General features: G+C 39.0%; 1 protein-coding gene across 4 annotated transcripts in view; it reads right to left on the reverse strand.

Annotated features, from left to right (window-relative positions):
• The window catches only part of GMDS (GDP-mannose 4,6-dehydratase), a 431,792-nt gene that overhangs the window by 352,280 nt on the left and 62,029 nt on the right, over positions 1 to 17,483 (reverse strand). For all 4 annotated transcript variants that reach the window (XM_086740292.1, XM_086740289.1, XM_086740290.1 and 1 more), the window contains 3 exons: positions 8,978 to 9,022; positions 6,468 to 6,555; positions 1,870 to 1,979 (listed from right to left, as the gene is read on the reverse strand). In XM_086740292.1, coding sequence (XP_086596418.1) covers positions 1,870 to 1,979; positions 6,468 to 6,555; positions 8,978 to 9,022 — 243 coding nt within the window. The remainder of the gene's footprint in view (positions 1 to 1,869; positions 1,980 to 6,467; positions 6,556 to 8,977; positions 9,023 to 17,483) is intronic.

Below are 17,483 nucleotides of genomic sequence, written 5' to 3' on the forward strand. Positions count from 1 at the left end.
CTGGCCATCAGTTTCAGTTTGTAATAGCAAAGTGATTTATGAATGAGGTTTTTGCAAGTAAATAGCAGTTGCCTGCTAGTAAACTGAGCTTTTCCATGATACACTGTGGTGCGTTGACCTGGGCTAGATGCCAGGTGGCCACCAAAGCTGCTCAATTGCTCCCCCTTCTCAGTTGGACCAAGGAGAGGAAAATATAATAAAAGGCTCGTGGGTCAAGATAAAGACAGAGAGATCACTTAGCAATTACCTTCACGGGCAAAACAGATCTGGCCTGGGGAAAATTAATTTATTACCAATCAAGTCAGAGTAGGATAAAGAGAAATAAAACCAATTCTTAAAACACTTTCGCCACACACCTCCCCTTCCTCCCAGGCTCAACTTCACTCCAGAATTCTCTACCTCCTCCCCCTGAGCAGTGCAGGGAGATGGAAAATGGGGATTTCTGTCAGTTCATGACACCTTGCCTCTGCTGCTCCTTCCTCCTCAGAGGGAGGACTCCTCACGCTCTTCCCCCGCCCCCAACTGACCAAAGGGACATTCCATGGGAGACAGTCCTCCACAAACTGCTCCAGCACGGGTCCCTTCCATGAGGTGCAGTCCTTCAGGAACAGACTGCTCCAGTGTGGGTTTCCCACAGGGTCACAAGTTCTGTCAGCAAATCTGCTCCAGTGCAAGCTCCTCTCTCCACAGGACCAGAGGTCCTGCCAGGAGCCTGCTTCAGCGCAGGCCCTCCATGGGTCACAGCCTCCTTCGGATACATCCACCTGCTCTGGCGTGGGGTTCTCCATGGACTGCAGGTGGATCTCTGCTCCTCTGTGGGCCTCCATGGGCCGCAGGGGGACAGCTGGCCTCACCATGGTCTTCACCACAGGCTGCAGGGGAATCTCTACGCCAGCACCTGGAGCAGCTCCCCCCATCACCTTCTTCACTGACCTGGGTGTCTGCAGGGCTGCTCCTCATGTATTCTCACTCCTCTCTCCAGCTGCAGTTCTCTTGCATAGGCTTTTTTTTCTCCTCCCTTCTTAAATCCCAGAGGTGCTACCACTGTCGCTGATGGGCTTGGCCTTGGCCAGTGGTGGGTTCATCTTGGAGCCGGCTGGCATTGGCTTTATCGGACATGGGAGAAGCTTCTAGCAGCTTCTCACAGAAGCCACCCCTGCAGCTCCCCTGCTACCAAAAACCTTGCCACGCAAACCAAATACATACAGCAATGCAGCTTAAACATATGTAAAACACAAATTAAAATTATCCTCTCTACTATGCATTTTCTTTTCTCACAATGCAGCAGTACTTGCTAGGATCAAGTTACTCATCTTCAACAAGTCCTTTTTGTTTCAATTTCTATAACTTGATTTTTCCAAGCAAAAATTGAGAAATGTTATACTGCAAGTAGCAGCAAAGCTGTTATCTCTATTAGTAAGTCAATCTTGCAAAGAAAAACTGGTATAAGCAAAGCTTTTCTACCAGTGACACATTCAGGCACACACTGATTTTAATGCAAATGGAATAATGTGGTTCTAAGCCCTGCTTGGCCTAACAACACTGCGTAACACTTCCACTAAGAGAGATCAGTAGTAAACTCTACAGCAAAAGTTGTTTCACACGGTAGAAAAATCAGATTTTTAAACCTGTGGATTTTGTTGATAATGACAACTTAACCTCGTTTATTCTGACATTTTAAAATATATTCAGTAGTAAGACTTGTGCAGTAATTCAGCACTGCAGCAAATACAACCACCTTGAGTTAAGGCAGTGTTTACCTGAGTTAATAGTTGTTAAAATGGCTAGAAATACTGCAATCTAAAATAAGCAAAGCAGTATACCACTACCAACGTGTATTTGCAATTCTCAGTGCCAGAAGCTACTCACCTTGACATGGCTCTGAGCTCCCAGGTTGTATATCTCAGAGGGTTTGACTTCATTAATGATCTTCACCAGGCAAGTGCTGTCCGTGAGATCACCATAGTGCAGCTTCATGTCTTCAGAGTTTAAGAACACAGAGTTAATACACTTTAGTCCCAGAACAATATAGTATTCTTGGTCCAAATCCTATTCCAAGTCTAAAATCCAAGTAAACATTTATTGGAAAAAGTTAAGAGATCACTGACTGAACAAGGTTTTGCTTGGTTTTTTTCCTTGCTGTAAGCACAAAATATATTCCCCTGCAGGAGTAAAGAATATCATTTCAGATTCTCTTTCCAGTAATCTAATTTACTTAGCAACATTTATATAATTTAAGAGGTTATACTTCATTAACACAGACTGTACAAATTAGATCAGTGTCATGTACAGGATTTTAGCCACAAAAACCTCCAGTATCTTAGTTTAGGCTTCCAATCTTCCACTCACAAAGGATTTTAATAACTTAGGCATGCATTAATAGCTTCTTCCTTCTTCCCCAACTGTTAAACATGTTTAAGTTCCTCACTGCACATGATTTCACAACACAACAAAAATGCCTAAGCTACCTGCAAGACGAATACTTAAGTAACATTACAGTACAACCCACTGCATTTATTAATATTGTTTTTCCACTTAAAAATATAGATACACACTGGAAAGGAATTTCAGAAAATATTGTAACTGTCAGTGAAACATACTTTATGATATTACATACCAAAATCTCAAACGTGGTTAGATAAGTCAGTCACACAGTTGTCATTTATCCTTTCCTAAGTTACTTTCTAATTTATGTGTGAAACAGTAGGTAAGAGCATGAAACCAGCTCCTGTCAAAACTAAAAGAGCCGGTTGAAATGGCTTCTCAGTTTGCTCTTGGTTTCAGACTCTGATCTGTCAAGAAGTTATTCCAGAAGTAAAAGTCATTCTGGTAAAATAGGTCTAATTTTCCTCTGACTTAAAAAATAAATAAATAAATAAATAAATCACACCGCCTCACTGCTATTCATTTACCTATTCAACAAAAAGAAAAATCTTGTTATAACTGTTGATAAATTAGCTGTTTATCTTTACTTGCTATATTTATGTAGATTTTCATTTGATGCTTTTGACCTTAATAAACTTATGTTTACATTGCCCTGTCTCCAGGAAAGAAGAAATTCCTATTTCAGTACAGTTCAGCATTCTCATTTGACAACTGTCACTACTTTTTTGGGGCTCTCTCCTTTACCGATATAATCAACCTTTCTTTTTTTGTAATCCTGAAACCAAGAAATAAAAGGTTTATTACAAAGGACTACAATATGAACCCTAGTACTTTTTTTAAAAAAATACTGTAGAGATACGTGAACTTTGTTTTTATTTAAGTTCTTTTGGTTTTTTGTTTTTAGTGGTTTTTGTTTTTTTTTTTTTTTTTTTATAACAGTTTAAGGCAGCAAGGAAGTAACAGATCATGCAGTTCTCAGATGTCCAGCTTTTCAGCACATTCCTATTTAATAGGTTCTTGAGGCTTTTCAGATTGATAAAGTGATACAGCCCAACAGGTCACCATATATTCTTGAAATCTGCTTTTACATTCCCATTGCTTTAAAAGGAAAGTTCTGAAGAGACTTCAAGACCCAGTTGAAGCTGTGGCTAACAGGTAAAGGAATGGTAATCCAACTTATTTTTTTAAAAGAAAGATAATTGTGATTAAATATAAGGGCTGGCAAGCAGGTTATGACCCTTTTTGTGCACGCACATCAATTATCCATGGTGTGGGCTGCTTTCATTCCTGCCATCAGTTCTATACAGGCAGTACTGGAACACCACCATGTTTCCACTTGTATGGAATACAACTGTCTTGCTTCCCAAATGAAATTCAATACAGGAAACCAGTTCTTCCTGTGGGCCACAGCCGGCACAAGATCCCAAATGATTATAGGATAAAACTATTTGGATATTGGTGTTAATCTGCAATCCTCAAAACTGTTGGTGTCCAGACCACCCTAATAACTGCTACATTTTTCTTGAAACACTAAATGGAGACCAAGAGCAAGCACCACCTAACTAATTCTCTGATGGCAGTTACCATGTTTTTCAGGACAACTCTGTGGGCTGGTGGAGCAGGGAAGAACCCAAATGCACTACCCTTTCTGTACCAGAAAAGAAAGCTTCCCCTAGGCAACAGGAGGCCCTCTTCTTCCTCTGTTTTCCTTGGCTGCAAGTTAAACAAAATCTCCCTGCCAGCTGAGCCAGCCTTACAGAGAGGATGGAGCAGAGGACACTGTCACAAGAGGAAACCTAGGAAGCAGGAGCAGCTCTGTAGAAGCCTTAGGGTCTGAAAGAGCAACTGGTTCCTCTCCAGCCTAAGCAGCAGCTGAGTAGGAAAGAGGTACCACAGCCAGGCTCCCTCTTCCTACACCGAAGACATCCAGTTCTACTGCCATCTCCAGGCCAGAGAGCAGTCTGAGTTTCCCAGGGGAGGGTAAGCTGCCAGCTGGGCTGAGCCGAGCATCAAGAGATACCCTCCCACAACTACCTTTAATTTAAAGATCTCAAGGGGGAATGCTCGTTTTGGTCTATCATCAAATCTTCAAAGCTTCTTGCCCAAATGGCTTCTTTGAAGGGGAGAGGGCATAAGGCTTTGTTCATTTTCTGACCCGCGAAAAAGGGGTATTTCAAGAGTAATAAGCTAAGTGGAAAAAATTACTAGAAATGATATTTATTTGGTGCAGAGATCTATAAACACAGATCAAATGCCAAAACTTTTGAGTTTTAGTAATACTATCCAATCTAAAAACCTCCTTAGTAAGCAGTAGTTGGATGGCTCACTTCAGGAAACACCTTGTTTTCCCTACTTTTTTTTTTGTGTGTGTGCGTTAAGAGGTTTACTGCCTATGAAGATCATCATCTTGCAATGTGTAATTAATTCCTCATGGGAAGAACACACAGGGTGAAGACAAAATTAGAGTTTGCTCACATCAACCACTATTGCTTCTTTGCTTCCTCCAGTAATGCCTGGAAACCCATTGTTTCCAAACAGTTTCCATGGAGCAGCCTTTCCTGAGATTCCAAGTCCAATTCCTCCTCCTCCTTCCATTCGTATGGCTGCATTCCTCAGTTAAAGGAAAATGAGATAAGAAGTGGGGAAAAACATTTAAGGTCTGCTTTCTTTTTGCTTTCTTCCATCCCTTTCTTTAAATGCTCATATACATATTTATCATGATCTACAATGTCTTCTCAAATCACTTTTCATATTCACAAGACAGTCCTCACAATGTCCAAGTTTCTGTTTGATTTCTTTTGGTTCATTTCACCATGTGAGCCATGAATGTAAGTAATGAGAAACAATTCTTAAATTGTCCTTGACGGAAGCATAGGTTTCAGTATTCCTCATGAAGATATTTTATTCCATTTTACCTCTTGCTCAATCAGATACATGCAGTTAATAGTGACTATTCACACCAGATACCACTAAAGTCATGCCAGAAATTAAACATATTTTTTAATGACATGCAAAGATCAACTGAAATCTAGAAGTTGCATTATACATCACAATTTGATAAAATTAGGCTCTGTTTAACCACAGTGGGAAGCAGGCTTCAAAAGACACGAGATTTATTTACAGCATGGAGATATTTAGTGTTAATGATACCTTAAATTGGACTATTTAGGACAGTATCAGTCTGTACAACTCTACAAAATATGCATAGTGTAGAAAACTACATTTGTTAAAATGCTCAATCATTGTGCTGAACTTGAGTCATCCAACATCTGAGCTTCTTCTTATTACGTGACAAGTTAGCCTTCTTTAAAGAAAGATACTCAATTTCTGCAAAGTGTACACTAAAGGTAATTTCAGCTTTCCAAATTATTGTCGGTAACAGAGAATACAGTAAATTGTCAGTAAATTTCCAAGAGTAAATGTCCTTCAGGAAAAGTAATAATTTCCTTGGGTGCAGAAATTCAGAAGGTCCAAAGATTCATTCTTCCTGTCATCAGTAAGAATTGATCATGTCTTATTGATGCTGTCATGCAGGCTGTCCCCAAACCTTCATCTCCATGAGGCATTAAGAAGCACAAGAGGAAACAGAAGTGGAGTGCTTAAGAAAACGGCCTCAAGAGAACTCATTTTACTATTCTAGTATCTCAGTGTTTTCAACCTCACACAGTTTTTTTGTAGGCCCAGATATTTTCTAATTGCTAGTGCCTAGCTATGTGTGAACTGTGTCACCACTTCTTCACAACAGAAAGTGCCTTCCTAGGCCCCTCTCATATTTTCTCCTCTTGGCAACTCACACACACAGGAGTATCTATACTTTGTGTCACATCAGAGAAAAATCATCACTTTTCTTTCTAAGATAAAGTAGCTAGCTAATTTAAGCAAAGCAATGGGAAGCTTAGCTATCAAGGTTTTTATTGTAAAAACCAATCCTAAGTGAAGCACAACTTAAAAATAACTACTTATTAGTAACATTTTGGTAAAGGAAACTGGGATTCCCTTCCTGCTCTCAGGGACCTTTCTCCAGCAAAGACACCACAGACTTAAAAAAACCCCAACCCTTGAACGTAAAAACAAAGACTTACTTCCTTCAATGTGAGCCTGAGGGTTCTTATAGAGATGTTCAATCCGGCCTGTATTAAAAGAACTAGACCGACGAACAATGCCGTGCACCTGGGGATTGAACAAGGAAAATACAAAAGGAAAGTGTTAAGAGGAAAGTGTTCATCATCATCATCGCTCAAACAGGTAATCGGATGTTGTCCGAACGTTTCCAGGGATGGGGCATCTACCACCGCTCTGGGCAAAAAATGTTTCCTTATATTCATTCTGAGTCTACCTCCTATTTTAAAACCATTACCCCTTGTCCTATTGCAACAGGCCCTGCTAAAATGTTTCTCCCTGTCTTTCTCAAAAGTCCCCTTTAGGTACTGGAAGGCCCCTACAAGGTCTCCCTGGAGCCTTCTCTTCTCCAGGCTGAACAGCCCCAACTCTCTCAGCCTGTCCTCATAGGAGAGGTGCTCCAGCCCTCTGATCATCTTCATGGCCCTGATGCTGGAAATATTTTGAGTACTCAAATGAACATCTATTTTGCTGAGTAAAAACTAGACTTCATAGTTTTAAAGCATCAAATTATTCTAAGTGAAAGTAACTGGAGTGCTCTACAACTCTTCTAGCAAAATTAAATATTTTGGCTTAAAGTTCTGATGAGAGACTTGAGCTCTCAGTCATCTCTGAATGAAGTCATGCTGAAATTCAAGTTCACGTAAACAGTTGACCAATAAGTCAAATTGTGCCAGCTCAAAGCCTGATGAAAGACTTCGCTTGCAAGAGCTTTGTGTCAGCTAAATGACTGTGATACCAACATTTGACCAATGAGATGTGCTAAATGCAATCACTCAAGGACTTCGAAAAGTTTCAGCAGACAAACAAAACCAGAGCCTGTTGCATCCAGCGATAACAAAAAAACATGCAAACCCAGCTCTTTTTTTTTTTTTTTCCCCTTTTCTTTTTTCTCCCACTCCTTTTTCTGGTATGCACACACAAGAGAAAGAAAACCTGCCAAATACTTAATCCATGACAGCAATATTACCGTAAAAAAACAACTGATGAAAGGTACCTTTGTCTGCATGGGACAGGTGAAATGCAAACTTTGTGACAAGCCAAAATGCGTGCAAACTGGTTAATCTAGTTAAGAATGTAAGATCAGTGGATTTTTCTCAATAGGGCTTGATCTTTAAATAGATTGAAATTTTAAACAAACCACCTTAGTTAGGGAGGCAATCAGTTATCACATGTATTCTTGTCTTCAGTTATTCAGGGACAGAGGTCTAATTGGGAACACAGGACAGAATTCCAACAAACAGATGGAGAGTTGAGGAACAGAAGAAAAAAATCCTCTACCCAATTGTTGTAACTTTTCTGTTGTGGAAAAGGTTATACTTAATTTTAGTTGCAGTTAACAGTTCCCACTTTCATTGTGGGCTAGGAAAGATCACATGCTTTTGCCTTTAAAGCAGCAGAAGCAACCACAATGATATCTCTCTTCCCCAAATGGAATGGAGAAATAACAAAAATAAGCAGTTTACAACACTGAAAAATCAACACCAATAAGCAGATCAAAGCAGGAAAAAATGATGGAAAATCAAGCAAGATTAACCACATGCAAAAGCACGGAAAGCACACACTGGCTGAAAAAAAGACTTCTCACTAAGCTACGAAGCTCTATTACAACAGAAGTAACAATTATTAATATTAGAATGAGCATCAGCTTTTACTAAAAATTGAGAAAATACCACAATCTGGGGAGATTAATTTGACCACCCCTTTCCTTCTATTATCATAAATTTTGGAAACATCTTTCATGACTGAGAAGGCAAACATTCTCACGTGTATCTCTACAACAGTTCAAAACCATCAAATTATACCATAATAATATGATTGTTACTTTGCTGGGGCACAAAAAGCCATTATTTTGCCAGGGAAAATTATGCAGCAGGAATAAAGGAATCAGACTCCCTTTATTTTAAGGAAAATGTAAATGAAAGTCATGTGCTAAGCAAGAATATAATTAATCTAAGAGAAGGGGTAGAAAGTGACACTACCAAAGTATATTTTTGGGGTTTGTTTTTTTTTTTTTTTTTTTTTTTTTTTTAAACACAGAATGCAAAATATAAGGTTTTCATTGCTGAAGTATAAGTGCCAAAGAAAAAGGGCCTTTAGTGTGGAGGCGGGAGAGGGGGGAGAACAAACAAGAGATTCTTATTCCTTTATGTGGTACATTGCATCATAAATTATTCTCTAATTCCTCACAGTTTTGGCTCACACAGGTCGCTGCTTATCTGAGTTGGCGGGAAACATGCAAAGCAGCTATACCCTGAGGAGAACGGGGAATCCACCAGTGGACATTAGATGATAAATAGTACAATAAGCTGGCATGATTACAGGCCATGCTGCACATTCCTCTCCGGAATTTTGATTTGTTATCTAGGGCTGGAGTGGAAAACATACACAGAGGAGGACAGAAGCAGAGGAAGCCAGAGCTGCAGCATCCAAATGACTCCATCAGCCCACAGTCGGTCACCAAGTCACTCACCTCATAGCCTTTTTCCAGCAGGAACTCAGCCAAGTACGATCCATCCTGGGAAGAGTAAGATATAGGAAAAAAATGTTAAAAACACAGTGAATGGGCCTGAGAGATTTGGACTGGTTAAGGTTCTTCCAAGAAAAGAAAAAAAAATTTGCAGTGAGCTGACCGGGTAACAAGCATATACTTTGATTTCTCCAGATTTATACACTGACCTAAAAATACTAGAGACTCATTTTGGTTAATTTTAGATTAAGAAGCAGTATATTTCAAGATAACTTGCTTACAAATGCTAGTTGAGAACCCCAGTCTCTTGAATCTCATCCCAAGTTCCATTATAAAGTGCCTGGGGACATCTTTCCAAAATATCCTAACCACAGTTATTGAATTTGAAGTATTTCAGAGACAAGGAAGGAAAAAACATCCTAGAAAAATTGGTGGAAGCTTTGCATACTCTGCAGATCAGCGTGCTTCTGTAGCACTGTGTCACGCTTGCATCTCCCTTCCACACACGCTCCTTCCCCAGGCCTTCTGAAGGCAGGAATAATTCTGCCTACCTGACCAACTGAGTTTTCAAAAACATTCCTAGCACACCCTATATTTATAGTACAGAATACAAAACATTTTCCCTTTTTTTTTTTAAAATATCACCGAGGTTAGAGAGTTTAGGTGGTTTTACTGTTTTTTTTCTTTTTATTCTTCCTTTTAAATCCTTGTCATACTTAAATTATTCGACTCCCAAAAAGCAAATACTTCGAAACACATGCTAGTGCATGTTTTCCTGCAATAAGAATATTTTCCTGGCATCACTATTGCCAGGATTAGTAAATACAGTAACTCATATCATCCTTATAAATGTGTATGCACCATCATAAAACCAATAAAGTTTACCCCTCCAAAAGACTGGTCACTAACCAATTCAGTGAATATTACCCATGCCCAAAAGAAACTGCATCTTTTCACTGACTTTTTGAACGGATCGTTTCTTTAATTTGCAAGAATATTTCACCAGTCAATTGACTTGCTACAGAAAGACCAGAAAAACATGAGATACCACCTATTCTTACATGCTTAAACTGTGTTATGTGGATTGCCGTGATCATGGCCAGACACATTTAAGTGCAAAACTACACAGATATCTCTGGTCCTCTTTTTAAAAGCATGCTTCTCCAGAGAAAAACCTCTCTCACTTCAGATTAAATGAACTTTTCTTGTCTCATAGACAGCCTAAGGAGAATAACATACTGAAGTAAGAAATTTGAGATGCACTAGGAGGCCCTAGAGCAGCAGGACTGCAATGGAGACTGCTTACTACATTGATGACAAAATCATAAGTCTATGCAAAATGACACAGTGCAGTCTACAAGGGGCATGTTGCTGTATGTTTAAAACTACAGTATTAGAAAATATAAGTGACTTTATAGTATGTTTCATAGTCTTACACAGTCTAGAAGAGCTTGAAACCAAGAAAGTCTCAGCTTACGTATTGTCCAACTACATGTACATGTGTGCCTTCACACAGTGCCACAATCCAAAAGCCATCAGTCTGTGACACTGCTTGATCTGGAACATGACAAACCATATGTGCTATGGCATCACTGGAACAGTACATATTTCTGTACATCAAATGAAAAGAACAAAACACTGTTGAAAGGAGAAATTCAAAGAATATGCAATGGAAACTCTGGAGAAACATGGCGGCAAAGGGAGGATGACAATCACACCTTTAATGTAGCTGGGATCTTTTCAATTAGTAATTCCTCCAGGATTTAGTACAGCTGGATCACAGGGAAGAAAACTTCCAAGTTCTCCTTGGTTGCTCAGTCCATTAAAATAAATAAGTATATAAAATAAAAAGGAGGTGAAATTAGGAAACCCAGAGAGTGCAAAGGATATGAAAAAAGAAAGTCTGTGATTACTTAGGAAGTTGATGGGAAACAGACTTGACTAGGATTGAACTCTGTCAATAAGGTCTTGTTCTTCTCACCCAGGTCATTGCTCAAACTTTCCAGTTGCCCTGGAACATTTTGAGCCAGCCGTGGCACTCACTTCCTCTGCGCTTCCTTTCCAGGTCTATCAAGTGATAGGGCAGGGCTTGACAATGAGTGGGAAACAGGCAGCAAGTGTGAAAGCTACTGGTTTCTGGCTTTAGCACAGCACAGCTGATTTACTGTCTGGTAATCGCACACAATGCAGATTCATGCTGTCCTGCACTGTGATACCGTATCACACACGGCCCCCAGGTTTTACGTTTCCCTTCCTTTTCTTTTCAGTACAGCAGCTGTCAATGTGAAAAGCAATCAGAACAGCGATCAAACTGTCAAAGAGTTTGCAGCTTGTAAGGACAGTAGAATTTCCATCTTTCGCTAGGATTAACTAATACTATTCAAGCTCTATTAAGTGATTTAAACCTTTACCCATTGCAGACTGCATTATGCATACAAATTGTATTATCTAAGCTACTGATTTCCATTTATACTATAAACAGGGCTTTCAAAATTCAGAAATCACTAAACCAGGAAAGGAATATTAGAAGAACTAGCGGTTTAGCCACAAATCTCATTTTTTGTTAGGGTTAGCAGATTTTGCTTTACTGGAGCCACATGCTGCCAACCATATCCATTCCTGGTTTGCATCGAAGTAGGAATGGACTAGCATGAAGTGCACAACTTGGTCCAATCCATGAAGTTGGAGATTGAGGGGCATGGTCTTCCCTTTGTAAGAAATGCTTATAGTCACCTTGATCCTATTTCACTGAGTGTTTTACACCAAGACTATTGATCTAAATCATGTCCTCCTTAATACTGAAAAAAAAACAATACCAGCTTAGGTGGCAGTGAGCACATGCAACCAGTAAGGCACTAGTATGTCCAGAGCCCAGTCTGATCATTGGAGCAGCTATAGGTACCCTACTTCCCAAAAAAGCAAGGTGAAAAAACCACTGTCTTTACTGATTAGAGTGCTTGGTTACTGTGTACCCTACACTGGGCAATATGCTGCTCTACTTTATAAGTGTTGCCACATTTGAGAGCTTGCTTTTGCTAATGTAAAGTATCCAGCTATTGCTACTCAGTTTACAACAAATAAGAAAAACCTCAGAAGCCAGAATTAGGTCCCTTTGTCTATTGCCAAAACATCAGTCTTAAAAGAAACAGCCTGCAAACCGCCTTTAAGTAGGACTGCAGTGAGACCTGGCTCTGCACGGATATGCCAGACCAGCTTGAATGGTCAAAACAGTTTAACAAGACTGATTAAGTAAACCACCTCAGTTAAAACAGCTCCTCATCAGCACACGCTGACATATTAGACTTGAAGAATCACTACGCTGTCTTCAGCCAAATAGTAGTTTGAAAGCACATACAAAGAATGATACTGCAGCTGGCTTCCAAGACACAGCAGCAGGTTTCCAACTGCAGCTGCTTTACAACATGTCTGTAGAATTCCCAGACAAAAGAAAACAGTCACATAAACTAGAGTGAAACAACTTTAGGATGCAATATTTTATATTTAATATAGTAGTTACTGTCAAGAACTTCAATAAGCTTTGACACACTGTCAAAGAAAACCTTTTCCAATAGAGTAAAAAAATTGAGTTCAACGGTGCTTTGCCACAAAGATCTAGAATTTTAAAAAGTATCAAATGTGACTCGATCCACAAGCAAAGAATAGGACAATTTATATAGAAAATTGAAAACAAGTAGAATTAAACAGCTTGTTTCACAGTCCAAATCTCCTTTATTCTGCACTATTCTACATAGGGAAACTTCACTTGCAATGGACTAATTTTGGATTTATATTGACACATTCAGAGAATGCTGTAAAAGCAGTCCCGAATGCAAGACATCTTCATCTTCTTCCTTTTATACGGCCAGTTCCAGTACCCTTTTGCACAACTCCTGGATTCAAAAACTAGATTCCATCCTACCTGAGCATTTGTAATCTAGAGAAGGAAACTCCCTCTTCCCCACAGCTCCTCTCTGCTAACAAAAAGAAGTGAAAAAAGGTACTACATGGGTGAAGAAACAAGGGAAACAGATTAAGCGGAGGAGGAATAGGGTTCTTTTTACTACTGTTCGTAGAACCCCAGGAGAAATTGATGGAGTGCTTTTTCAGAAGGTGGGAAAATGAATTAAAAAACTAACACAAGTGATGCAAGTGTATTATGACTGTAACACAGATGAGAAATGGCTCCCATTGCAAAGGGATAGCATAAATATTTGAGAAGAAACATACCCGCAGTACAGTGGTAAAAATTACGTTCCCTACAAACGGGCAATGTTAGGAAACCCCAAAGCCATGAAAAAAAAGATTGTGAGAAATCTTGCTACAAGACCCCTAAAGAAACTATCCACCAGCAGCCCAGCTCTCTACTTTCTGAAATAACGAAGCTAATAGGAACCAGACTCCCAAACCTGACTCCCAGCCACAAGAGACACAGTCAGTCGAGAAGCACCACTTATCTGACAAAGCATAAGGAGGAGAGTCTGACTACTGTGCCATCTCCCATATTCCTCGTGCCTGCTCATTTACAAATGGATTAGCAACAAAGCCCGAGAACATACAGACACAACACATCCACTGTCAGATGCACTGTTTGAGGAGGTGTTGGTGTTTTGATATTTCTACAATGGTGATGTATGATAAAATACCTGCCCATTTGCTACATGCTCATAGTTCTGCTCTGTACTTCTGTGTGTCACAAATACCAAGTTTTCAGACTTCCTTTGCAAAAAAGTGCCATAATTTTTCACATATCACATGAAAGACTAAAGTTGGCTATACTTACAAAATTCAGAATTGAGTAAGGCTAGTGCCATGCCCTCAGGAATAACACTACAAAGATGAGTTCATGGAAGTTTGCACTATAGACGGTGTCAATTATCAAGGTCACCCATAGAAGATCTAAATTCCTTTTGAAGTGCAAACTATAGCTGTGCTCTGCTGAAGTTAAGTTTTGGTAGGTTCAATTAATCTGTTTGGGGGATGGTATATGGAGAGAAGAGGCACACATCCAGCCATAGGACATGGTTTTTATTTCTTAAAGGGATTCTTCTGCAGCAACATCACCAACAGTGCACTGTCACCATTTTCATTTAGCCTTGTTCGAATGAGTAATTTATACTGCCATTAAAATATGCAGAACTAGTGTCACTAGTAGTCTTGCACAATAAATTGTTGCTTCATCAAATTTTAAACTTTTGCATAGCTATAAGCTAATACTATACCAGTGACTTATTAAGCTGGACTATGGTGACAGATCCTTTAGAGCAGGGAACACACACTACTCTAAAGCAATATCTAAATTATTTTAATAACAGTCCATAATAACAACTATTCATTTGTTTGTAGCACTCCAAAACAGCCTTCCTGAAAAAAAATAAATCGAAGAAAGCAATACAGTGTAATGTTATTTTTGCTGAAAAATGCATACTTATAATAATTTCCAGTGATTTATGGAGGAAATAAGTAATTTCTTTTTGCAGCTAGTATAAACAGAACAGTGCTGCACTTTGTCTCAAGTCTTCAAGGCAATACTCGAGGTAAAGCATTAAAGTGTCGACAAAAAATTCTCCACACTGAAAAAAAGGAAGAATTATGAACTCTGAAGTATTTAACTGATTTATTAAAGCTGCCACCCTCCAAATGCAGTAGTTATTTTGCTATTTTGATTTGTATTCTGGCCATGTAAGAATAGGAAAACAAGTGTCCTTTTGTTCCCGTGGTCAAAAGAAAAAGTCAAAAGGCAAGGAATGTTAAAAAAACCTTTGTTTTAAAATATTCTCCACTTAATTGAATGGGTTTTGTAATGCATTTACTGCAGTACAACAAAAAATTAAGCAGGAGGAAAAGTTAGCATTAATGTAATTAGAACGTTTTTGTTGTTGCTAGTCTGTTCTTTTCCAATTAAGAGTTGTTTAAAAGTAAAAGAAAAGCACAGTTATTTTGGAAAAGTGAATCACCCTGTTATTTCCTAGTCTGAGATCCATCTGACCTCACACACTATTCCACTGGTAAACTATTAAGTTACATTAAGAGCTGCAACTGCAGTTACGGACAATAGCAACAAGTTTTTCTTCCTTCCTCCCCCCAGTTATCTTTATCCAACACAACATTATTCATCTCATCAATATTTATAGCTATTCTACTGTGAACCTCAGTATGGATACTCCCATCTAAAGAACAAACCTCTGCACCACTCTAAAGTCAACATGAACAGAATAAACTTGTGTAATTCAAATCTGCTCTCTCATTAGGAGAGGTAACCAGTTTTGAGTTTCGGCTTAAATTAAGCCAACGACAGTAAGGTATGTCAGTGCAATGCTACTTTTTGTTTTTTAAGGTGTTGTTGTTTAAAAATAGAAAATCTTCAGTCTAAAACACATATGATATTCCATAATAATCAAACAGCTTGTATCTAGCACACAAAAAAAATCCCAGCATCTCAGCTTGCCAAAAACAATTTACACCATCAGACTGAGTACACTAAAGGTGTTTTCCTGACTGCAGGAACCTGAGACACTTAATGTGTTATTTCCAAACACACTTACCACAAATTTCTCAGTGAGCTTTTTAGGGAGGGGAAAAAAAAAAAAAAAAAAAAAAATCTAGAATCATGCCCCTAAACATAGGAGCATGCGCTCAGGCTGTGTTCTCAAACATTCAGACACTCAAAATAACTACTCGTTTTCAGATGTGGCCAAAGAACTATTTTTGTAAAGAGGAGAAATATCAGCAGAGAGCCTTCTGAGGATTTTAAAGAACAAGATTTTTCTGAATGCATGTTATAAGCCATAATACATTACATTTTTTTTTCCTCAAATATGAATGTCTGCAGTATACTACTATAAAACAAAGTAGTTATGAACTCTGAATTCAAAAGAAACATAGCTGTATTTTTCTCTTGCTACTGAAACCACAGGGATGGGAGGAACGTGTCTATAAACATGTAAATGTAAATCATATGAACAACAGTCCACAAGAAAATTAAAACCTCTACTTATGATGTTTTTAATGGGAAATCCGTAACAGTTTTAAAACCCACAAGATGATTGTTTTGCCCATCTCTATTTCCTCCTGCTTTCAGAAAGCTACTGGTATCAGACGGTCTTTCACCTTTCCAAAAGAGTAACGGCAGCTCCAATCAGCAGCAGCTATGAGCATTTTTGGACATGCCCAGACTCGAGTACCCAGACTAACCCATCAGCCGCATTAGGTGATTAACGCTGCCACAGCTCAGGGGGTAACTCCTCAATCTGCCACAAATGCAAACTGACCCCAAACACCACCCAGTGGAGACCCAAACATGCAGAACCCAGTTGACAGAGCAAGGAAACCAGAAAACTTAGTCCTAAGTTGCAGGACGTGTTCTCCAAAGAGTAATTTTGACCTCAAAATTTGAAAGTTCAGAGTTGTCACAGTAACAAACTATAATGCTCAGAAATGGTTTTGGAAGAAATAGTGTCTTATGTTTAACACAGATGAGTAATTCTGTGAACTGACATCAGGAGGAAGAGATGAAATCTCAACACGCCATCTTCACCTTTAACATCCTACAGAGGAAAACCAAAGCAAAAGCAGTAACCTGGCTATTACTGTAACTGAGGAGGCCACCTGAACTCATGAGCACAGCTGAACACATGTCCTACCAGAAGTAACGGACCTATCTCACTCCCAGAGCTATATGTTTTTGCTGCAGCAGTCTACCACAGCTGCTGAGGTTAAAGCTGCTTTCACCATTGTAGAAACAGCCTCACACTGCTACTTACTGCCTGAATTTGTTACTTTAAGTTTAGCCCAAGACATTGTTTTCTACCAGAGTGCAAGGTCAGTTATTTGAGAGAAATCAAAATAAACATCACACTTGTTATCTTCTTTGCATGAAACCAAAGCCTAAAGAAGAGGAGGTAAATGAGTGCAGACAGGGAAAAAGGTTTTTAATTAATTCTTCGGTACTCAGATTTACAAATGGGCATAGCAATTTAGTCTGAAATATGATTTATTTACAGAGAAACATAAAGCCATAAAAAAGCATGTTCCAGTTGAAGTAAAGAAGCAATGTATATTAAGACAATTTTTCTTCTCTTAAATGTTTGCATGGTTAGAAATTTGAAAATGCAGTCAGGAATGCTTGATTGGTGTTTCGGAACTTTAATAGCTCCCATCTTGCAACATTTAGTTGGGTGGAGGAAAAGCACTGATCCTGCAATTACATGGTCTGCAAGTCATGGGAGCAACCACTGTATTTCCCAGACATTTGAAGTCCTAGGAAAAGACAGCTTGTGTTGCAACTGATCACTACTCTCTTAGGTATCACCTCTCCCAGTCAGCATGGCAGAAGCCCAGTTTTTACAGATCTGACATCCACTGAAGCACAAATAGATTTTTCAGGAACTCTGCTTGTTTGTACGATTCCCACCTTTTAATTTCAATGTTCTCACACTTCCCAATTTTCAGTAACAGAAGTCTTTAAAAGGTGGCCCCCAATGCTATCCACATAGTTGTAAATATTCAGACC

This window comes from Chlamydotis macqueenii, chromosome 2 (assembly GCF_036417535.1).
Source record: "Chlamydotis macqueenii isolate bChlMac1 chromosome 2, bChlMac1.mat, whole genome shotgun sequence".
NCBI lineage: Eukaryota > Metazoa > Chordata > Aves > Otidiformes > Otididae > Chlamydotis > Chlamydotis macqueenii.